The 23,284-nt window shown below is 41.1% G+C and overlaps 3 protein-coding genes across 3 annotated transcripts; all 3 read left to right on the top strand.

Annotated features, from left to right (window-relative positions):
* Nucleotides 1–250: 250 nt before the first annotated feature.
* LOC137877810 (alcohol dehydrogenase 1-like) lies at nucleotides 251–5,509 on the top strand. The gene is made up of 9 exons (XM_068717949.1): nucleotides 251–418; nucleotides 1,422–1,523; nucleotides 3,117–3,258; nucleotides 3,708–3,795; nucleotides 4,113–4,329; nucleotides 4,479–4,739; nucleotides 4,945–5,077; nucleotides 5,192–5,330; nucleotides 5,437–5,509. The coding sequence occupies exons 1-9, from the start codon at nucleotides 401–403 to the stop codon at nucleotides 5,468–5,470; spliced, it is 1,134 nt and encodes a 377-aa protein (XP_068574050.1). The 5' UTR covers nucleotides 251–400; the 3' UTR covers nucleotides 5,471–5,509.
* A 5,266-nt stretch (nucleotides 5,510–10,775) lies between these two features.
* LOC137877625 (alcohol dehydrogenase 1-like) lies at nucleotides 10,776–15,195 on the top strand. The gene is made up of 9 exons (XM_068717632.1): nucleotides 10,776–10,867; nucleotides 11,706–11,807; nucleotides 12,071–12,212; nucleotides 12,623–12,710; nucleotides 13,772–13,991; nucleotides 14,196–14,456; nucleotides 14,542–14,674; nucleotides 14,805–14,943; nucleotides 15,044–15,195. The coding sequence occupies exons 1-9, from the start codon at nucleotides 10,850–10,852 to the stop codon at nucleotides 15,075–15,077; spliced, it is 1,137 nt and encodes a 378-aa protein (XP_068573733.1). The 5' UTR covers nucleotides 10,776–10,849; the 3' UTR covers nucleotides 15,078–15,195.
* Nucleotides 15,196–17,025: 1,830 nt separating this feature from the next.
* LOC137877733 (alcohol dehydrogenase 1-like) lies at nucleotides 17,026–21,334 on the top strand. The gene is made up of 9 exons (XM_068717796.1): nucleotides 17,026–17,149; nucleotides 18,067–18,168; nucleotides 18,349–18,490; nucleotides 18,886–18,973; nucleotides 19,998–20,217; nucleotides 20,353–20,613; nucleotides 20,702–20,831; nucleotides 20,941–21,079; nucleotides 21,183–21,334. Exons 1-9 carry the CDS (start codon nucleotides 17,132–17,134, stop codon nucleotides 21,214–21,216), a joined length of 1,134 nt encoding a protein of 377 aa, XP_068573897.1. The 5' UTR covers nucleotides 17,026–17,131; the 3' UTR covers nucleotides 21,217–21,334.
* Nucleotides 21,335–23,284: the final 1,950 nt, after the last annotated feature.

The raw sequence follows: 23,284 nt of genomic DNA, 5'->3' as shown, positions 1-23,284 counted from the left end.
TTTTTAAATACATTTCAACCATTTGCCAAGAAAGATGAACTAAAAAAGGGTGGTGGCTGGGGTGGAGGAGGCAAAGCTTTGCCAGCAGTACGGTCTGTAACAGCGTAGGTGTAGAATGAATCGGTGAGGAGCTAGTCATATTTAAATTAACCTCCTTGTAGTGAGAGTGGGCTGTGATTGGCTCCCTGTCAGCTGGTTACAGCTGGGGGCGTATGACTTCCATGTCCTGCATGAACTAACGCGATGCTTCATTTCAGGAAGCCCCTGCCTGATCATGAAGTCAAGCTGTTTTCTTCCCATTATCAATAAATCCAGCGTGACTTTTCTCCTCCACACTCCTCCAGCTGTACTGCTCTCTTGACTCCTCTCTGGCTTGTATACCCTTATCTTTGCAGCAATAATGGCCACAGTTGGAAAGGTGAGTATAATCTAACATGTGGCCGCTCATATGTATGCAGTGTTTTTCTTCTTTTTGTTCTTTGTTTTTTCGCAATATTTACATGATATGTGACATAGGCAATGTTCTGTGTATTTAAGCACTCACACTAAAATGAAAGTGCCATTCACGATATAGCAAAACATCAGAAATCAATGAAACTGTATCTCATTAGTGAATGATCATTTAACCCGATTTTCATGAAGAATATTTTGCATTGGAATGTGCAGAATGTATGTAGTGCAGTTCACATGTGTGAGGCTGATTCAGGGGGTTGGAGTGTGCTTTCCTGTGCAGTATTTCCCAGCATATCGGGTTACAGATAACTCATATTACGTAATAGCCTTATTTAATAACTTGAGGGTATCTTAACCCTAAAGTGCCCTTTCTTTTTGTCTCTAACTTTCCATTTCTGTCTCTCTGTCCCTTCTGTCTCAGTGAAATGTCTCAAGTCCTGGCTTGGCACAGTTTGAAAGTATCCAGTCAGATAAAACATTCTAGTGGAAGACCAAGATTTCATTATATGTCCTCAGCAGATTAAAGAAAATACTTCTGAATTCAAGACAAACCGCTTGATTCATCAAATCTGACACAAACTGAATTACTCTGCGGTTTAAAGGCGCAAATCAAAAATTATGTTCGTCAAATAACTCTTGTGTGGACTTTAAACTGTTCCTTTTTATGTTTGCTTGGTCAGCTATATCAGAGATATGGAAACCACTTACCATTAACATGAACAAGTAATAAGATAATACAAAAAAATGGAGTGAAGTGAGGACGTGAAACCCATTTGTTTTTCCTCAATGTGACATACAGTCAAGGTGAAAAGCTGACAACATGTTGCTTTACCATATACCTTTCATCAAAGAATCGTGGCACTGTTGATCCTTAGTTTGAAACCGTTCCTAATATGGTTTAACAGTCCCCAGTAATATTGGTCATATCTCATTGCTGAGTAATTTCATGTGGTGTCACTACCCTGTAGGTGATCAAGTGCAAGGCAGCAGTGGCGTGGGAGCCCAACAAACCTTTGGTGATTGAGGAGATCGAGGTAGCCCCGCCCCAGGCCAACGAGGTCCGCATCAAGGTGAGAGACGTCCACTATCAGAACACACACACACATATGTACACACACGGTTCATGTTAAGGTTGCAATATGCTAAGTAGTGCTATATATTGTGATGTATTGCAATGTATTACCTTTTTTCAACTGCAAACTATGCAGTTTGTCAACATCTGTTGTATCTAATAACATGACGTTATCCCTCCGTTCATCTCACTTAAATCAGCAGCAAAATGGGTTTAGTCACTCAAGCAGACAGACTGACCAACACTGCCATAAAAACCTGTCGTAAATGTTGCACCATGCACACGACAAACTGGACTGTTTGTATTACAGTCTACACACTCCAATCCCGCTGACTTTACCCATGACTGCACCAGAAAGAAACTCACCACCATGTAGTTGACTTGGAAGCAACTGTTTCCAAAAGGTTTAGTTTGTATTTGCAATATTAATAGTTTTTATTTTAATACATCGATACTTGCATCGAAACAATATTGCCAATATCTCGATGATATGCTTTTTTGATTTTCCCTTCCACTCATATACAGTTTGAACCACAATAAGAGCTGCTGTCTTTGAGATCATTTCGGAGGCGTGTTCTTCTCTCTGTTGTTTCCTGTAGTTTGCGATCAACTCTTCTGTTTTGCTGACAGTGAGATGGAGTTTGTTGTCCTAGCAACAACTTATCAGGGCGCTGACCTCCTCTCTGAAGGCCACCTCATTGCCGTTTGGTGTTTAGGCCTCTGACAGTCCCAGGTCTCTGAGCTTGATGAGGAGCTTGGAGAGCTATTCAATGCTATTGAATGCTGAACAAGTCAATGAACAGCATTCTCTTATGTGTTTCTCCCCCAGCTGGGAGGTGGCAGGGTGGAGGGGCCTCTCCAACTTCTATTACTTACGTGCATACCTGGATTTCCTGTATTCGTCCAAATTACCCAGTTGTTGGGCTTCGGATTTGGAAGTGTTTTGTACAGGAACCTTTGCTACAGCCTCATTGATGCTTTTGCCGATATAGCCAATAGCCGATGCTGTTGTCCAGTCCAGGCGGTTGAATCGAGAGACCCAACGAAACAATGGCTGAGTCCGGGATCATGAAACCCGTAACGTTACAGTTCTTAGTGTCACATTGAAAAGCTGCTCCTGGGTTATCCAGTGACCCCTTTGTCCTACATTCCTGGGTTGAACAACAAGTAATCCAAGCCATTGACTTTCCTTAATAATTGTTGAAAATGTTGTCCACCAAGGATACGATGTGCAGAAGTTGTTCTCTATCATATTATATTATAGGGTTTGCTTGGGCAATGTACATGATTGGAAAAAGAGAAAGTTAATAACAAAAAAATATCACAGTTAAAGATGAAAAGTCTGAAGTTGAGGATACGGCGCCATGTTTCCCACATATCCACGGTGTGTTACGGCACTTCTTTATGTCACACTTCCCTGTTACTGCCAATGTGTTACAATGTTGTATAAAAAGTTATATATTTGATATTCCAAATAGCTGTAGCAATATAATGTTAAAGTTTTGCTCGTCCTGCTGAACCCACTGAGAGTAAACACTCTCTTGTTACTCGTCTTTGTCTTTTCAATGTTTGGTTACTGTCTTCGGTGCAGATTGTGGCGACTGCCGTGTGCCACACGGACCTGCACCACCTTTTAGAGAACATGGATGAAGAAGGCTTCCCAGTTGTCCTCGGCCACGAGGCAGCCGGCATCGTAGAGAGCGTCGGGCCTGGAGTCACTGAATATCAGCCAGGTCAGTTTGGAATGATGCAATCTTTTGGAATAAATGCTTATTTGCTTTCTTTCCAAGAGTGAGATGAGAAGATTGAGATGTCTCATGTCTGTGTGTTGAGTACGGCACTTAGACAAGTTTAGCTGAGCTTAGCTGATCCTAGCTTAGCTTAGCTTAGCGTGACTGGAAACAGCTAGCCTGTTTCTTTCCAAAATTCATATATATAGTGAACAATACGTTTGGCCCACGTGACCAAAACTACTAAAGCTCACTATTAGCAAGTTGCATCTTGATAATTTAGTCATTAACAAAAATGTAAAAATGTCTAATTGGGATGTTAGTGAAAGTGTATGAGGGATGTCAATTGAGGCCGAACTGTGCCATTCAGCCAATGTTTTTTAACACCATTCTAAGAGTTGGCCTAAATTAATTTGAAATGGCAGCATGGCAATATTGTGTCTGTCTTTCAGGAGACAAGGTCATTCCTCTGTTCATCTCCCAGTGTAGAGAATGTCGCTTCTGTAAGAGTCCAAAGACCAACCAGTGCGAGAAAGCATGGTGAGCTCAATAAGCACTCATCTCCTCTCTTGCACTCCGTTTCTCTTCAGTCTTAACTTTTCATTTCATTCCTCTTGGGTGTGTTCATACGGTTACAGACAAGACATTATATTCAACACATATCTGTCAGTGTAGCAACTTTAGATGTTGTCTGACGATACCATGGTACAGATAGTTGAGATCTTTGTTCTTATTTTGTTCTTCATTCCAACCATAAAATATGATCTATTTTACTCTTACAACTATTTGCTGCAAAAAATAATAATGAAAAAAATAATGCTGCAGTTGCAATTTATTTCAACAAATTCTCTATTCAGGGTTGGTCGTCACAACGTGTTGTTAGGCCCAGGCGCCAGGTTAACCTGTAAGGGGAAGAAACTGCTGCAGTTTACAGGAACCAGTACCTTCTCTGAGTACACTGTGGTTAACCAGATGGCTGTGGCTAAGATCGACCCTGCTGCCCCTCTGGACAAAGTGTGTCTCCTTGGCTGTGGGATCTGCACAGGATACGGAGCAGCAGTTAATACTGCTAAGGTGTGTTTGTGTACACACACCACTCTGTACAACATCCGACATCTGAAATGCAACACACTGTCAGCGATACCAAAGTATCTAGGAAGTGTTTTAAGAGCTAAGAGGTCTGACCTAAAGAGCTATGTTGACTGAACTCTGTTGTATCGTAGGTGGAACCAGGCTCCACATGTGCTGTGTTTGGTCTGGGAGCTGTGGGTTTGGCTGCAGTCATGGGCTGCAAGGCTGCAGGAGCCAAGAGGATCATCGCAGTTGACATCAATCCAGAGAAGTCTGAGAAGGCCACGGTGTTCGGCGCGACCGACTTCGTGAACCCCAAGGATCACAGTAAACCCATCAGCGAGGCGCTGTCCGAGATGACCGATGGAGGAGTGGACTTCTCCCTGGAATGTGTCGGGAATGTGGAAGTCATGGTAGGGATTCCATATAGTTCAAGGATATATTGAAGAGGTGTGACTTAACTATCAAAACAGGTCCTTTCATCTAATCAAAGTAAACTGAACCCATTCCTTCCATTCATGAATTCACCAAGCCCACATTTCCTTAGCTAGTCCAAAGATTTGGACCAGCGCCCTTCTGGTAAAAAGCCCACTGACTTTGCGCTGTTTCTCCATCTAGCGTAGTGCCTTGGAGTCTTGTGTGCAAGGTTGGGGCGTCAGCGTGATGGTAGGCTGGACAGACAAAGAAGATTTTTCTGCCCGACCCGTTCAGCTCATCGGTGGACGCACATGGAAGGGCTCCGCATTTGGAGGTGAGACAAATATGAACATCACTCTGGTAACTAAATGGCTGTGGGCTTATGTTCTGCAACTCTATAGTTAATTTTACTCTGGATACTCTTTGCTGAAGTGATTGTGTGCCTCAGGCTTTAAGGGTAGGGATGCCGTGCCTCAGATGGTCAAAGCCTACCTGGACAAGAAGGTGAAGGTGGATGAGTTCATCACTCACAACATGACTTTGGACCAGGTCAATGAAGCCATTGAGCTGATGAAGCATGGCAAATGGTAGATGTACACTCCCATTCTTTCTCCTCCATTCATGACTCAACAACAACACAGATCAATTAAAAGATGCAGGTCTCCTCATTTCTCTTTTACTTTTGTTCCACAGCATCCGGACGGTCCTGAATGTTTCTCCACAATAAGCTAAACATGTCAAGAGCAAAATAAATGGTATAAACAGCTTTCTTGTTTGTGATGTGATTTTGTTGTGTATATCTACATGTCAAAACTATCATGTTATAGGTGCTACATGAATGCAGGTCCATTTACTACTCATTGTGTTTAGTGCGACCACAGTTTTAGGTAAATTTGAACAGACCATCTCAGTTATATCAATGTCAACTACTTCAACTTGGCATCCAGTATTTTAAATTATTATTCAAATATATGTCCAACTGTAGTCTTGGCTGGGAAGCTGATTAGCTGCTCCTAGCTTGTTAACTGGTCCATTTAGAAGCTGATGTGGTCCTTAATCCTCATTACCACTAACAGCATCCTGTCTGCCATGCAACACATCCTCATACGGGTTCGTATGATATCTTTAAAAAAATGAACTCCTAATTTTTTGGGCGTTTTCCTTGTTCACTTTGTTTCTCGTTTTTTTCTCTACCTTTTTAACAATAAGAAACTATGAACAATACCTTTTGTATTTGACTACATAGAGGGCTGACTAAATGTGATTTCCAGTTGGACAGAATGAGGTTTGAGTGAAATATGTGGATGGGGCGCCGGTAAAAGTGCGATTTTTTTAAATATTTTTTTGTATAAATAGACCAATTTGGGATATTTTGCATATAAGAGAACAATCGACACAGGGACACAATATTACCGTAATAAGAACTTAACACTTTTTAAAATTTCAACATGCTTCTTTCACAAATTCAAAAGAAGTGCATTCACTGAATGAGCAGTAGAGAAGGTGTAAATTGACCACAAACACTGTTCAACACTGTCAATGACAAGCTTACAAGTAGTAGAGATGGTATTTCTACTACTGCTACTGCACGCTGGCAATCTGTCATACTCCATACTGTCCTCACTGCTGACAGTATCCCAGGGTTCTGCAAAGCATCAATTGTTTAATAAAGTGACTGTAATTGTAATTAACTATTTGAAAACGGTGAATTTACTGTTAAGTTACGCTTCAATGTTTGTTTCCATGTGTTCACATCATAATTCTGTTAGCCTACTCTTTCCACTATGTAAACTTTCCCCTGGCAATAAATGGATCGAACTGATTCCAGACCAGCTGAAGCTCTTGGATGTTGTGTTGTAGGTGCAGTAGCATGGGAGGCTGAGAGGTGCACCGTAACTTAAAGAATTCATTTACATTCACCAATTAAGAGTTTTGTAGGTTTACAAATATAGTTGAAGAGAACTCGTCACTTGCAATGTGATCATTTTGTCACCCAGGCGTGTTCCACCACATGCCACTTTATACATTTTTCCTGCCCCTCTGACAGCATGAGTCCACCACTGATATAAACATATAACATATAACATGTATAATCTGTGTTGATGAGGATGACTAGTAGGATCAGTCATTTCCTAAAATAGTTGGGACACTGTAGCTTTTAGCAAAGATTACTCAAACAAGAGGAGAGAACATGTGTTGGGTACCATTTTCATTGGCCACTTCATCCACATTTGGTGCTCTTTATTTATTTCATTCTGGCAGCAGGACGAGTTGTAAATATAACCTAAACAGAATAAACTACAGTTTGTGGTGTTCATGGTAATGAAGGACCACGACACCCAACGCAACAGTGTTCCTTGCTCTTACGTTATGTTTTTCCTTTGTTTCATGTCATTCACACACGTTTAATGTTTCCTGTTTTATTTTGTTATTCACAGAGCACTTCACTTCCTGCTTTTGGGCAGGCAAGTTTTGATTGCCTGCCCCACCCTGATTAGTTTCACCTGTCCCTCATTAATCCTAGAGACGCTTCACCTCCTGCTCACCTGTTCTTACTTCCCTAATCAGTCATTCAGTACAAAACCAGTCACTTGGTTCAATGGATTATTTCACACAGTGTCAGCATTTATACTGAATAATCTTACTTTGGGTTTGAGCTGGCAGATGATGGGCCTCATGCAGGCATTATTTAAATTCCTCATGTCAACTTGATAAAGGCCAGCTGTTTGTGAGTAGGTCTGTTTGTGATCAACACCCCAAAGCTGCTATTGACAGACTGCATGCATCAATCAGTTTGCAGGTTTGATTCTCAAAAATGTCTCTCAATAGTTAAAAGAAGCATTCGTCAAAATGTATCAGATATGTAAGATATTTATGGGACTATCGAGAGCCTGCCATTGCAGTACTGTGACAGAAATAATTGTGTGACATGAAGTTGGATTCCAAAAAACATCCCGGATTGGATTCAGTCATATCAACATGACATTACACAGCCCCATGTCCGTTAGTGAAATACGAAATCACGAAATGCAATCTATAGGTTTCATGTTCACAAAGTTTTTGGTGTCGCTTGGAACAACTTTTTTTTTGGACAAAATTACGTTGCTACACAAAAGTTTAGGCTTTAGGCAAATGAAGTTCTAGCGTAAGTTCAGTCAGGAAGACTCTACTCTTGCATGCCTAAACTCATAGTTTATTTCCCATATCTGCCAATCACTCCTAACACATGCACACTATTTCCTTGTTGTTATTGTTTGGGGCTGTTGATCATGATATCAGCTGTCTTGATCATCTGGTCTCTTGTATCCAATAGCACAACGACACAATTACATCGTTGGCCTATCATCAGCTGCTGTCTCTCTTAAATATGATTGTCTCTCTACCTTCAGTACGTTCATGCTGCTGTTACGCAACCTTACCCATCTCTGCCCAATCTTTGCAGATCCATCATCTTCACCAACTCATCATTCTATCAGCCTCATCAGCCACCACCACCACCAATGTCTGGACTCCACGGGGGGATTTGTCTTGCTGCTGCTCAGGGCAGACTCCTCTCCATTACAAATCTCCCGGTAGAGTCTAAGCACCAAAGACTCTGAAGACTTTATCATCACATATCATTTGTTCACAATAAACAATTATCTTTTCTTTATCTGACTTGTCTCTCCTGATTGATCTAAACCACATAGTTAGGTTTCAGAAAAACATTGTTGTTGGGCTAAAAATAACTACATACACTTATTCTTGGGCAACAAAATGAATGCTAGGTTTAGGCAACAAAACCACGTAGTTGGGTTATTGGTAAAATCGTCACTAAGGTTAGGTTTATGCAACAAAACCACAACAACAAAACCAAATACGGTGTTGGACACCAGGTTGAGAGTCCTGTGGATGCATTTTATTTTGTGTGTCCATCACGAAAAAGTATCTTGATTAACTCTCCATTGACATTGCGTTCGTCTTGACCATCACGGGAAACAATGACAATTTGTGTCCCTGTACACAAACCAATTGATTGCATTGAACTATTTCCCAACCTGCCACAATACTGGGCTGGAAGTAACATGTGATATTACATGGTTTTACCAGATGGTGGTAACCTGAATCAACCTTCTGAGGAAGTTGTCAGAATGTGAGAATTTGGTCATCATTTTTCTGTGGGTTTATTACAATGAGCAACCCCTTTTCATATACAAGTAGTCATGTGAACCATTCTTATTGTAAGAAATATTGATCATAGCAGCATTAAACACACACAGTTGCTCCCATTAAAGCATAATTATTCTTAAATCAAACTAATTTTTTGTATTTAACCATTCCTGAAAAACACAAAGGATCAATGAAGATGTGTGTCAAATGCGCTCCTCAGGGTCTTTCCTCCAATTTATCCACCCATCAATGAGTCCACTAACTAAACCAATCTGTCTACTCCAATCACAATGAAACATTCACTACATTTTATTTTACATGTAATCCAAACGACTGTCGAGGCAATTTTGTTCTTCTTTTGCCTGAACTAACTTCCTGTGATGAAGGACGTTTATTTTGAAGAGATACTATGCATGTAACGAGCGGAAACTGACGCGGCGTCCTTGACGCGTCCAAAACTGACGCCAAAAGGTGTACAAAGAGCGTAAAGTGAAGTAAACGTATTCCTCCAAACCCAAGACAATATTATCTCATGGGAGGCGATAAAGTCACCTTAACCCTATATCTTGTTTGTCCCACAACAAGACGTGCTGTTTTTTACATTTACGTTTTTTTCTAGGAATTACAGAGCAAAAATTTGAATTAGTCAAAAAGCACTTGTTTTTCATATTCAAATGAAACTCACCACAGATGTGTTCTGGTTTCTCGATGCTCTGTGATTGTCAGGTGGCTCTTCCTCTCACAGTTAAGTATACCGCTCACGCCCTGTGGACTGGTAATGTTGCGCCTGCGTCCCCAAATGGTACATTTTGCATACGTCTAGAAGACAAACTTTTGTTTAAGATGTGTGTTACAAAAAAAATTCAGTTGAAGCTCGCTTCAACCGAGTTAGGGTTCTTTTGATCCCCCACTGCATGATGTCCAAAATCTAAACTTCAAGTCACTTCAAATGTGTTTGCTGAATAAATAAGCTCATTTACATTTTACCCAGGATGCAAGAGGTGACAGCGTTCTCAAACTGGTGGTAGAGAACATGAACTAGGAGCTGGGATTGGATGAATTTGTGACTCAACTCTGCCCTTCGAGACATCTCGTGAACACTGTCCCTCTGGGTTTTGTCTGTCTTACTGCTGCCCTCCAAAGCTGAGATGGGATTTTGTAATGATTTGCCCGCCGAGGAAATTTTTTTTCAAAAAAAAGTTGTTTCAGAAATGTGTGACTCGAGTGAAATAGATCTCATCATCTAAGTCCCAAACTCCTTTTCTCTTATGTAAGTCAATAAATCTCGACAGCTGCTAGTTTATTTCACACAGGCTCCACATCTGCTGTCCAGATGTGGGTAGGAAATCAAGAAACTGATGACATGGCTGCAGGAATTTATAAGAAATTGATTTTCCCACATCCCAACATGTGGGATTTACAACTAAAGTAAAAAAACATTCATAGCCGTCGCCCATATCAAAGCCGTTTTAATGCCCTGCCTGAAGTCCCTTCATAGCCCCTTGTTCTATACTTGTTTAATTCTTGCTTTTTTTCTTATAGATCTGGGGAAATTTGATTAACGATGACTCAGGCCTGATACCTCTCAAAGCCCCATTTACTGTGTGATGAATTTATATGATATTATTATAGGGTGCTCCGTGATTGTATATGTTTTTTGTCTGTGTACACTGTGCTCCACCCTCCTTTAGTACATTAAACACTTTAAAGCTGTAGTAAACAGGAGGCGGAGCCTCTACCACCAGGGTATGCCCAGGTTTACTGCATAGAGTGATTGGGATGTGTTTTGTTGGTTTCTACACCTCCCATTCCAACTGAACCCTATGTATGCTCGCTAAAAATAAATGCAACATAAAACCATAGGTCCAGGGTCTCTTGTTGTCTCCTCCCCACTTCTGTCCTGCAGCCGCTCTCTTAACTCCTCTCTTGCTTGTTAGCGCACATCTTTGTGGCAAAAATGACCACAGCTGGTAAGGTGAGTACAATCCAACATATTTTGTGGTGTTCTTCTTCGTTTTTCATTGGGTTTTTTGCACTACATTTCTACAGGATCTCATTGAGTCAAATGGTTTATTTGGGGTGAGATTTGTAATGAGACATGTAGAATAAAATGTTGTTTATGAAATATCACAATTCTAATTTTAGCTTTGGTTGCTTTTTCTGATGGAAGCGTTCGTCACACATGATGGGTCGGGAAAATGAAAATCTGACTGATTATGGTTTTCACAGCATCTGGCTAGGAAAAATGGTGTAGTTTTCGCGCTATATAAAGTACCTGTCTTTCTGTCTGTTACTTTCTGTCTGTCTCTGTCCTCTCTGCTTCAGTGACCATGGTACAGTTTTGAAGTACCAGTTTTGTGTAACTGTGTAACCGTCAAGGCTGAGGGAATTGTTAGGACCAACTTCCACAATGACGAGATCTGTAAACTCATATTTGATATTCATGGCCTACTGTATTGCCTTTGTAAAAGTCCTGTAAAGAAACAAAGTCTTTAATATCCTGTAAATAATTTGATTTAGCTGTGAAAATATCTACTCAAATTAACTTTTTTTTTCTACACCCTTTTTAAAAAAAATTGGCCTTTGTATAATCCCTAAATAAACATGTAAATAGTGTTTTTATCAGTCTACTATTTGTGACGGTTGTGATTGCGCACGCATCACGTCGGCTTCACTAGTGTGAGTATAAACTAAGTTTTAAAGTTCAACAAAGGTTCGGGCCTTTTTTTTTGACACCCTATGGATTAAAAGTTGCCAGTAATAGACGTCATATCTCATGTTGAGTAAGTTCATGTGGTGTCACTGCCCTGTAGGTCATCAAGTGCAAGGCAGCAGTGGCGTGGGAGCCCAACAAGCCTTTGGTGATTGAGGAGATTGAGGTAGCCCCACCCCAAGCCAATGAGGTCCGCATCAAGGTGAGAGACGTCCACTAACTATCACTACTTTGGGGTGGCTGTGGTTCTGAATGTAGAGCGGATCGTCCATCAATCACCAAATCCTGCTAAATGCAACTTACCAGGTCCATTTAGTGATATGTTTGATATTAACGTTACAGAAAAGTGATAATAAGATGTGAAAGTGTTGCTAGTCCTGCTGAACCCAGTGAGAGTGAATTCTCATCAGTCTGTCCGTTTTAATCCTTTGTGTTTTCATTGTTTGCTTACTACCTTCCATGCAGATTGTGGCGACTTCGGTGTGCCATTCTGACCTGTACCACCTGTTGGAGAGTATGCATGAAGACGGATTCCCAGTAGTCCTCGGCCACGAGGCAGCCGGCATCGTAGAGAGCGTCGGACCTGGAGTCACTGAATATCAGCCAGGTCAATTTCAAATAGTACAATATTTTGGAATGAATGCTTATTTGCTTTCTTTACAAGAGTGAGATGAGAATATTGATATGTCTCATATCTGTGTGTTGAGTACGGAGCTCAGACGTGTTTAGCTTAGCATAGCTAAGCTTAGCTTAGCGTAAAGTTTGAAAACAGCTAGCTTGGCTCTGTACAAAGTTCAGAAATGAAGGCACATAGCTGTCACGTTTTGTTAAAAAAAAATGTGACTTTTTGAAACAGACCTTATAAACAAGTTGTCTCCTTAATCCGTACATTAACAGTTTTACAGGTATTAATGAAAATGTATGAGGGTTGTAAATTGAGGCCACTCTGTGCCATTGTTTTACAACATGATGAAAGTTGGTGATTAATGTGACTATAACATTGTTTTTGTCTTTCAGGAGACAAGGTCATTCCTCTGTTCAACTCCCAGTGTAGAGAATGTCGCTTCTGTAAGAGTCCAAAGACCAACCAGTGTGAGAAAGCATGGTGAACTCAATAAGCACTAATACACTCTTCTGTCTCAACTATTGATTTCATTCCTGCTGGATATGTTCAAACGGTATGTCCAAACGCTTCTAGAGAAACATTGTATTCAACAGTTCTCCATCAATATAGCTGTTACAGTTGCTATACAGGAGAAAAGGGATTGGAGCCAAATGCAAACAGTTGTAGGCAGCAACATTAATTTTGTGGTTTATTGTAAATGGCTAAATGGCAGAGTCCAAATTGCATGCAGGTAACGGGCAGACAGAACACAACATTGCCAAAATACAACAAATGACTGAAACTAGCAACTTTAGTTTCTGACTGATACCACAGGACAAATACACTGCCTGGCCAAAAAAAAAGTTGCCACCTGGATCATCATGCCTAGTGCCTACTGTACAAGCCTGTGGGGGCAGTGCTATGATCTGGGGTTGCTGCAGTTGGTCAGGTCTAGGTTCAGCAACAGTATGTGCTCAAAGAATGAGGTCAGCTGACTACCTGAATATACTGAATGACCAGGTTATTCCATCAATGGATTTTTTCTTCCCTGATGGCACGGGCATATTCCAAGATGACAATGCCAGGATTCATCGGGCTCAAATAGTGAAAGAGTGGTTCAGGGAGCATGAGACATCATTTTCACACATGGATTGGCCACCACAGAGTCCAGACCTTAACCCCATTGAGAATCTTTGGGATGTGCTGGAGAAGGCTTTGCGCAGCGGTCAGACTCTACCATCATCAATACAAGATCTTGGTGAGAAATGAATGCAACACTGGATGGAAATAAATCTTGTGACATTGCAGAAGCTTATTGAAACAATGCCACAGCGAATGCGTCCCATAATCAAAGCTAAAGGTGGTCCAACAAAATATTAGAGTGTGTGACCTTTTTTTTTTGGTGGCGACTTTTTTTTTGGCCAGGCAGTGTAGTTTAGATCTCTTCCTTTTTTTTGTTATTTTAGGCATTCTGTTGCAAATATTCAGTGAACCTTTTAATATGTGAGCAGCACTCAAATAGTTTTTCAGTTTTTTTCACATCAAAACATTGTCTTGTTCAGGTCTGTTGGTCGTCTGCAGGAAATGTCCCCATTAGACTCCAGGTTCACCTGTAAGGGAAAGAAGGTGCAGCAGTTTACAGGAACCAGTACCTTCTCTGAGTACACTGTGGTTAACCAGATGGCTGTGGCTAAGATCGACCCTGCTGCCCCTCTGGACAAAGTGTGTCTCCTTGGCTGTGGGATCTGCACAGGATACGGAGCAGCAGTTAATACTGCCAAGGTGTGTCTGTTTGACTGTTGGCGATGGTATTACATGTATTGTTGAAGGCTAAACTCTGCTGTAATGACGCACACAAAGCTCTGTACAAATTCCAACATGCAACATATTGTCAGTGGTACCAAAGTATCTAGGGAGAACAAATGTTTTAAGAACTGAGATGTCTGACCTAAAGAGCCATGTTGACTGAACTCTGTTGTATCGTAGGTGGAACCAGGCTCCACATGTGCTGTGTTCGGTCTGGGAGCTGTGGGTTTGGCTGCAGTCATGGGCTGCAAGGCTGCAGGAGCCAAGAGGATTATCGCAGTTGACATCAATCCAGAGAAGTTTGAGAAGGCCACGGTTTTCGGCGCGACCGACTTCGTGAACCCCAAGGATCACAGTAAACCCATCAGCCAGGTGCTGTCCGAGATGACCGATGGAGGAGTGGACTTCTCCCTGGAATGTGTCGGGAATGCGGGAGTCATGGTGAGGCAGATAGAAAGGATTTTTTATAAAGATTTTAGGTAAATTGGCTCATTATATTTAAGGTCCATGCTGTTTCTCCATCTAGCGCAGTGCCTTGGAGTCTTGCGTGAGCGCTTGGGGCGTCAGCGTGATAGTTGGCTGGATGGACTTGAACGACGTTGCTACTCGCCCCCTTCAGCTCATCTCTGGACGCACATGGAAGGGCTCTCTGTTTGGAGGTGAGACAATTATGACCATCACCACTGATTGACGAGTTTCTGGTAACTAAATGGCTGTGGGCTTATGTTCTGCAACTCTATAGTTAGTTTTACTCTGGATACTCTTTGCTGAAGTGATTGTGTGCCTCAGGCTTTAAGGGTAGGGATGCCGTGCCTCAGATGGTCAAAGCCTACCTGGACAAGAAGGTGAAGGTGAATGAGTTCATCACTCACAACATGACTTTGGACCAGGTCAATGAAGCCATTGAGCTGATGAAGCATGGCAAAGGGTAGATGTACACTCCCATAGTTCCTTCTCCATTCATGACTTAACACAAATCAATTAAAAGGTGCAGGTCTCCTCATTTCTCTTTTACTTTTGTTCCACAGCATCCGGACGGTCATGACTGTTTCTCCACAATAAGACCACTGTGTTGCTTTCACTGATGCTCTTTAGTAGATTATCTGCTGTGTTCATATAAGTGAAAGCTGGAACATGTCAAAGTGTTTCTAGAGCAAAATAAATGGTCTCAGCATCTGAATGGCTTCCTTGTTTGTGTCCTGGTGTTGAGTTGTATGCTGATGATGTTCAAGTGTCTGTTGTGGTCTATCATTTTGATTTCTACTTTATACCACTTGGTGGCACTGCAGTAAATCAGGTGTTAGTTAAGACTCAGCAGTCGAATGGTCATATTTTTTGGTAAAGTTCCTAAATGAGTGACATGACCCGGCAGTATCGAAGCGGCAACCATAATTAGAGCTGCTCAACTTCTCTAAATGCTGAGGAAAGGTGCTTCAATGCTTCCTTTCTCATCTCCTTCAGCATAGGCTACACTGAATCAGTAAGTAAAGGAAATAATGGCGTCCCACAACTCGTTGACAGCAACATTTAAAGTGACATACATCAATAACATCTGCCATCACATAATTACATAGTGTAATTAAAGTGAGATTCTCCCAGCACCATGGTTGCCTTTTCCTAAGTCTCTATAAATACACCTTCACATCTGATCTCGTGACATCACTTTTATCGCTCTAACTCTCTGTCACTGTGGGGGTACATTTTCTGTCCCAGAACCTGGGAAATGTACTACCTGCAAAGAAAATGTACACATGCATGCAGAAATACAACTTTAACTTTGCACTCTGGTACATGCCTGCATAAATAATAAATGATTAACTTTATTACTCAAATCCTGGATCCCATTCTGTCCAACTGAATCACATTTAGTTATCTTAGTGTGTAGATTTTATATTACATTGTTTATGAATTTTGTTTGTAACTGAAAAGCCCTATAAAGTCTGTCCCTGACCTACTGAGCAAGTGGTGAAGTTACTTTGGTTTGCCCAGTGTTGGGGTTGTCCCATTGGCCATTGCGCCTTTATAATGAACAGACATGAACAGTCCTCAATTACGTCCTTGGGGGGCTTTTGTGCAATCCATCGTTATTTTACTTTACATTTTTATAATGATTTACTATGATTTCCACAAAATGCACCCTGATTGCCAGCCTCCAAATTCCCCCCTCAAACATACACACATGTACACAGTCTCACATGCACATTTTAAGATAGGACACTGACATTACTGCTTTATGCAACATTTGATTGCCTGTATTGAAATAAGGTCTCCATTTATGTAGATGGATACTTTACAGTATTCCATCAAATTGATGCAAAACTAGGGGGCACCATCATGTGACTAAAAAAATATACATTTCTGCCTCCTGTTTACTACAGCTTTAAAGTGTTGAATGAACTACTGAAAGGTTTACAAGTGGACGCCACACTTACACAACACAAAAAGGGGGGCCAAGAGGGGGAGATATGGAAAGACAGATATGCCAAAGGGAGCTTTTTTGGATTGAAACTTTAGATACACTTCGGCCGATGGGCCTCAATGAAGATTTTGATATGAGTCTTGTGCTGTAATTCAGACATAGGCGTTATGCTGTAATTCAAGTTATTTATTGTAGAATTTGGGATCTATGTTTTAATGCCCTGCCTGAAGTCCCTTCATAGCCCCTTGTTCTATACTTGTTTAATTCTTGCTTTTTTTCTTATAGATCTGGGGAAATTTGATTAACGATGACTCAGGCCTGATACCTCTCAAAGCCCCATTTACTGTGTGATGAAATTATATGATATTATTATAGGGTGCTCCGTGATTGTATATGTTTTTTGTCTGTGTACACTGTGCTCCACCCCCTTTAGTATATTAAGCACTTTAAAACTGTAGTTAACAGGAGGCGGAGCCTCTACCACCAGGGTATGCCCAGGTTTATTGCATAGAGTGATTGGGATGTGTTTTGTTGGTTTCTACACCTCCCATTCCACCTGAACCCTGTATGCTCGCTAAAAGTAAATGCAACATAAAACCACCAGTCCAAGGTCTTTTGTTGTCTCCTCCCCACTTCTGTCCTGCAGCCGCTCTCTTAACTCCTCTCTTGCTTGTTAGCGCACATATTTGCAGCAAAAATGACCACAGCTGGTAAGGTGAGTACAATCCAACATATTTTGTGGTGTTCTTATTCGTTTTTTGGTTGTTTTTTTGCATTACGTTTCTACAGGATCTCATTTAGTTAAATTATTTATTTGGGGTGAGATTTTTAATGAGACATGTAGAATAAAATGTTGTTTATGAAATATTACAATTCTAATCTTAGCTTTAGTTACTTTTTCTGATGGAAGCGTTCGTCACACATGATGGGTCGGGAAGATGAAAATCTGACTGATTATGGTTTTCACAGCGTCTGGCTAGGATAAATGGTGTAGTTTTTGTGCTTCTTTAAAGAAATCATGCCTTTCCATCCCGTCTGGGGGTTTTGGGGTTCAGAGGGTTATATATAAAGTACCTGTCTTTCTGTCTCTTACTTTCTGTCTGTCTGCTTCAGTGAGCATGGCGCAGTTTTGAAGTATCAGTTTTGTGTAACTGTGTAACCGTCAAGGCTGAGGGAATTGTTAGGACCAACTTCCACAATGACGAGGAGGGATTATCTGTAAATTCATATCTGATATTCATGGCCTACTGTATTGCCTTTGTAAAAGTCCTGTAAAGAAACAAAGTCTTTAATATCCTGTAAATAATTTGATTTAGCTGTCAAAATATCTACTGAACTAAATTAACTTTTTTTTTCTTTCTTTTTTTTACACCCGTTTTTAAAGCATCTAAAACAAATTGGCATTTGTATAATCCCAAAACATGTAAATAGTGTTTTTATCGGTCTACTGTTTGTAACAGTTGTGATTGCACACGCATCACGTCTGCTTCACTACTGTGAGTATAAACTAAGTTTCAGAGTTCAACAAAGGTTCAGGCCTTTTTCTTTTTGACACCCTATGGATTAAAAGTCCCCAGAAATATTTGTCATATCTCATGTTGAGTAAGTTCATGTGGTGTCACTGCCCTGTAGGTCATCAAGTGCAAGGCAGCAGTGGCATGGGAGCCCAACAAGCCTTTGGTGATTGAGGAGATTGAGGTAGCCCCGCCCCAAGCCAATGAGGTCCGCATCAAGGTGAGAGACGTCCACTAAATATCCATTTAGTGATATGTTTGATATTAACGCTACATAAAAATGATAATATGATATTAAAGTGTTGCTAGTCCTGCTGAACCCAGTGAGAGTGAATTATCATCAGTCTGTCAGTTTTTAATCCTTTGTGTTTTCATTGTTTGCTTTCTGTCTTCGGTGCAGATTGTGGCAACTTCGGTGTGCCATTCTGACCTGTACCACCTGTTGGAGAGTATGCATAAAGACGGATTCCCAGTAGTCCTCGGCCACGAGGCAGCCGGCATCGTAGAGAGCGTCGGACCTGGAGTCACTGAATTTCAGCCAGGTCAGTTTCGAATTGCACAATATTTTGGAATGAATGCTTCTTTGCACTTTCTTGAGAGTGAGATAAGAAGATTGATATGTCTCATGTCTGTGTGTTGAGTACGGAGCTCAGACATGTTTAGCTTAAAGTTTGGAAACAGCTAGCTTGGCTCTGTACAAAGTCCAGAAATAAAGGGACATAGCTGTCACGTTTTGTTCAAAGATGTTTTGACTTTTTAAAACAGACCTCTTAAGGTCACTATGAACAATATGTCTCCTTAATCTGTACATTAACAGTTTTACAGGTATTAGTGAAAATATATGAGGGTTGTAAATTGAGGTCACTCTCTGCCATTGTTTTGCAACATAATGAAAGTTGGAGATTAATGTGACTATAACATTGTTTTTGTCTTTCAGGAGACAAGGTCATTCCTCTGTTCATCTCCCAGTGTCGAGAATGTCGCTTCTGTAAGAGTCCAAAGACCAACCAGTGCGAAAGAGGATGGTGAGCTCAATAAGCACGAATACACTCTTCTGTCTCAACTATTGATTTTATTCCTGCTGGATATGTTCAAACGCTTCTAGACAAACATCGTATTCAACAGTTTTCTATCACTATAGCTGTTACAGTTGCTATACAGGGATTGGAGCCAAATGCAAACAGTTGTAGGCAGCAAAATGAATTCAGTGGTTTATTGTAAATGGCTTACAGGCAGAGAGTCCAAATTGCAGGTAGGTAACAGGCAGACGGAACACAGCATTGCCACAATGATGACTCAAGCGAGTACCCTCAACAGATGACTGTGAGATGTCAGGGTGGCTCCCCGAACAGTTCTTTGAAGGCTTGGAGGATGTGGGCAGCTGCTACGCTGACTCAGAAAAAGCAGGATCTGGACAGGCGGGTAGCAGGAAAGCCAGCTCAAGACAGGAAGGTAGCAGGCTTGGGCTGAGGGCTGGGAACCTGGGGCTGAGAATCAGGGGTGTTGGGGAAGTCTGTGATCTACACAGATAAAAAGTTTCTCAGAGAAAGCTTTGAGGACACCACACTGCGTTCCACAGAAACACAGATTCATTATTACGGGCCTTGTTCCAATAATCTCTGAGGCAAAGGATGGTAGAAATCTGCTCGCATAGAAAATCAAAAAGTGTTTGCTGGGTCCAGGACTGGTCAGATCGCACAGTTGGTATGTAGAGATGATTAAAGAACTGGTAATAGGTGTGTGAATGGATGACGATGGGAAAAGCAGGGAAAGCAGGGAAAGTCCCAGATTATTTAGTGGATGGATAGAAAATGGTTTGATTTGAGGAATGACAAATATGTCTGTAAAGCAGGGACATGTGTGATGGTAGCAACTTTAGTTGATGACTGATGATACCACAGGACAGATTAGATCTTTCTTTTTTTTATTTCTTTTTTTATTTTATGCATGTTGCAAATATTCATTGAAACTTCAAATACATGAGAGCAGTGCTCAAATTGTTATTGAGGGTTTTTTCACATCAAAACATCAAAACATTGTCTTGTTCAGGTCTGTTGGTCGTCTGCAGGAAATGTCCCCATTAGACTCCAGGTTCACCTGTAAGGGAAAGAAGGTGCTGCAGTTTACAGGAACCAGTACCTTCTCTGAGTACACTGTGGTTAACCAGATGGGTGTGGCTAAGATTGACCCTGCTGCCCCTCTGGACAAAGTGTGTCTCCTTGGCTGTGGGATCTGCACAGGATACGGAGCAGCAGTTAATACTGCTAAGGTGTGTCTGTTTGACTGGTGGGGATTGCTTACATCATTATTTAAAATTATAACAGAATGATGCCTTTTGTGTTAAGTGCTTGTATATTTGGAGAGACCTAAAGAGCCATGTTGACTGAACTCTGTTGTATCGTAGGTGGAACCAGGCTCCACATGTGCTGTGTTCGGTCTGGGAGCTGTGGGTTTGGCTGCAGTCATGGGCTGCAAGGCTGCAGGAGCCAAGAGGATTATCGCAGTTGACATCAATCCAGAGAAGTTTGAGAAGGCCACGGTGTTCGGCGCAACCGACTTCGTGAACCCCAAGGATCACAGTAAACCCATCAGCCAGGTGCTGTCCGAGATGACCAACGGAGGAGTGGACTTCTCCCTGGAATGTGTTGGAAATGCGGGAGTCGTGGTGAGGCAAATTAAAAAGATTTGCATTAAGATCTTAATGATATAATTGGCTCATTTAAATGTAAGATCCATGCTGTTTCTTCATCTAGCGCGATGCCTTGGAGTCTTGCGTGAGAGGTTGGGGTGTCAGCGTGATAGTTGGGATAAGCTTGAACGAGATTGCTACTCGCCCCATTCAGCTCATATCTGGACGCACATGGAAGGGCTCTATGTTTGGAGGTGAGACAAATATGAACATCATTGTGGTAACTAAATGGCTGTGGGATTATGTTCTGCAACTCGCTAGTAATTTGTATTCTAGAGAAGACTGTGTGATTGTGTGCCTCAGGCTTTAAGGGTAGGGATGCCGTGCCTCAGATGGTCAAAGCCTACCTGGACAAGAAGGTGAAGGTGGATGAGTTCATCACTCACAACATGACTTTGGACCAGGTCAATGAAGCCATTGAGCTGATGAAGCATGGCAAATGGTAGATATACACTCCCATTCTTTCTCCTCCATTCATGACTCAACAACACAAATCAATTAAAAGGTGCAGGTCTCCTCATTTCTCTTTTACTTTTGTTCCACAGCATCCGGACGGTCCTGAATGTTTCTCCACAATAAGACCACTGTGTTGCTTTCACTGATGCTCTTTAGTGGATTATCTGCTGTGTTCTTAAAAGTGAAAACTGGAACATGTTGAAGTGTTTTTAAAGCAAAATAAATGGTCTCAGCATCTGAATGGCTTCCTTGTTTGTGTCCTGGTGTTGAGTTGTATGCTGATGATGTTCAAGTGTCTGTTGTGGTCTATCGTTTTGTCTTCTACTTTATACCACTAGGTGCCACTGCAGTAAATCAGGTGCTATTTAAGACTCAGCAGTCGAATGGACTTTTTTTTTGTTAAAGTTCCTAACTGAGTGAAAGGACCCAGAAGTATCGAAGCGGCAACCATAAATAGAGCTGCTCGACTTCTATAAATGCTGAGGAAAAGTGCTTCAATGCTTCCTTTCGTATTTCCTTCAGCATAGGCTACACTGAACCAGCCTTTACGAAAGTAAAAGAGATAATGTCCCACAACTTATTGGCAGCAACATTTAAAGTGACATACATCAATAACATCTGCCATCACATAATTACATGGTGTAAGTGAAGTGGGATTCTCTCAGCACCATGGTTGCCTTTTCTTAAGTCTCTATGAATATTCCTTCACATCTGATCTCGTGACATTTTCTTTTTTTAATTTAGTTCAAGGAAAAATATCTAGGAAAAGAACATTATTTTTTTGACTAATCAACGCAGCCCCTGTGTGAAGTCACGACGGCTACTACTGATCACACTATGCCAGCTACTGAGATCTATTGTTTTAGTTTATATGCCACACAATGCCCCTTAGCTGTTGTAAAATCACTGTAAAACATGACCTAGTTGCTTTTTGCTTAAACAGTACAGCATTTTATTCATTAAGCCCACTACAGTGTGTACAATGTATCGTGTTACTGAATTGTCTACAGCATTGTTTAGTGTGACAAAAGTGTTGGTAAACAGTTTAGTCAGATGTACTCGCAGAAGTTAAGTTATATGATTGTTTACTTATTTTTGGGGGGGCTGCTACAAAATGCATATCTACTCTGTAAATCACTTGTACTCCATTGAGGAAGAATAGAAAAACAAAAGGGAGAAATGTATATTTTTTTAGTCACATGATGGTGAACCCTAGTTTTGCATTAATTTGATGGAATACTGTTAAGTAACCATTTACATAAATGGAGACCTTATTTCAACACAGGCAATCAAATGTTGCATAAAGCAATAACGTCAGTGTCCTATCTTATTGTGTGCATGTGAGACTGTGTACATGTGTGTATGTTTGAGGGGGGAATTTGGAGGCTGGCAATCAGGGTGCATTTTGTGGAAATCATAGTAAATAATTCTAAAAATGATAAAAGAACGATGTATTGGGCAAAAGCCCCCCAAGGACGTAATTGAGGACTGTTCATGTCTGTTCATTATAAAGGAGCAATGGCCAATGGGGCAACCACAACACTGGGTCAACCAAGGTAACTTCACCACTTGCTCAGTAGGTCATGGACAGAATTTATAGGGCTTTTCAGTTCCAGATAAAATCTATGAACAATGTAATATAAAATCTACACAAGGATAACTAAATGTGATTCAGTTGGACAGAATGAGAACCAGGATTTGAGTAATAAAGTTAATCATTTATGCAAGTTATGTACCAGAGTGCAAAGTTAAGTTGTATTTCTGCATGCTTGTGTACATTTTCTTTGCAGGTAGTTCATTTCCCAGGTGTCCCAGGTTCTGGGACAGAAAATGTACCCCCCACAGTGACAGTTTGACTGATAAGTTATGTATCAAAGATAAATGTCATAAAACAATGAGATCATTTCTTGCAATGTGTAGGAGTTGGGAAGTGTCTTTTCAAGTCCGCTTGCAGGGCTCACAATGTTGGTTTTATTGACAACTTTAACTTCTTTTGGAAGAGGAACTTAGCAGCCAGGTAACGTTCATTGTGGGGCTGTGGCCACCACAAGCCGCATGACCCCAGCAGCTCAGTGACGTGCGGTGAGGTTTGTGGCTGGTGAGGCACTGACACTACATAAGTCAGATTTACAAATATATGAACCCAATAGAGTAGCTTAAATCACCATTCAATTGGCAACTTGCACATTGA

The sequence above is a fragment of the Cebidichthys violaceus genome, unplaced genomic scaffold (assembly GCF_023349555.1).
Source record: "Cebidichthys violaceus isolate CVI_PGR_0920_01 unplaced genomic scaffold, fCebVio1.0.p SCAF_22, whole genome shotgun sequence".
Classification (NCBI taxonomy): domain Eukaryota; kingdom Metazoa; phylum Chordata; class Actinopteri; order Perciformes; family Stichaeidae; genus Cebidichthys; species Cebidichthys violaceus.
The sequence above is the reverse complement of the archived record's forward strand: the minus strand, read 5'-3'. Positions and strand labels throughout refer to the sequence as shown.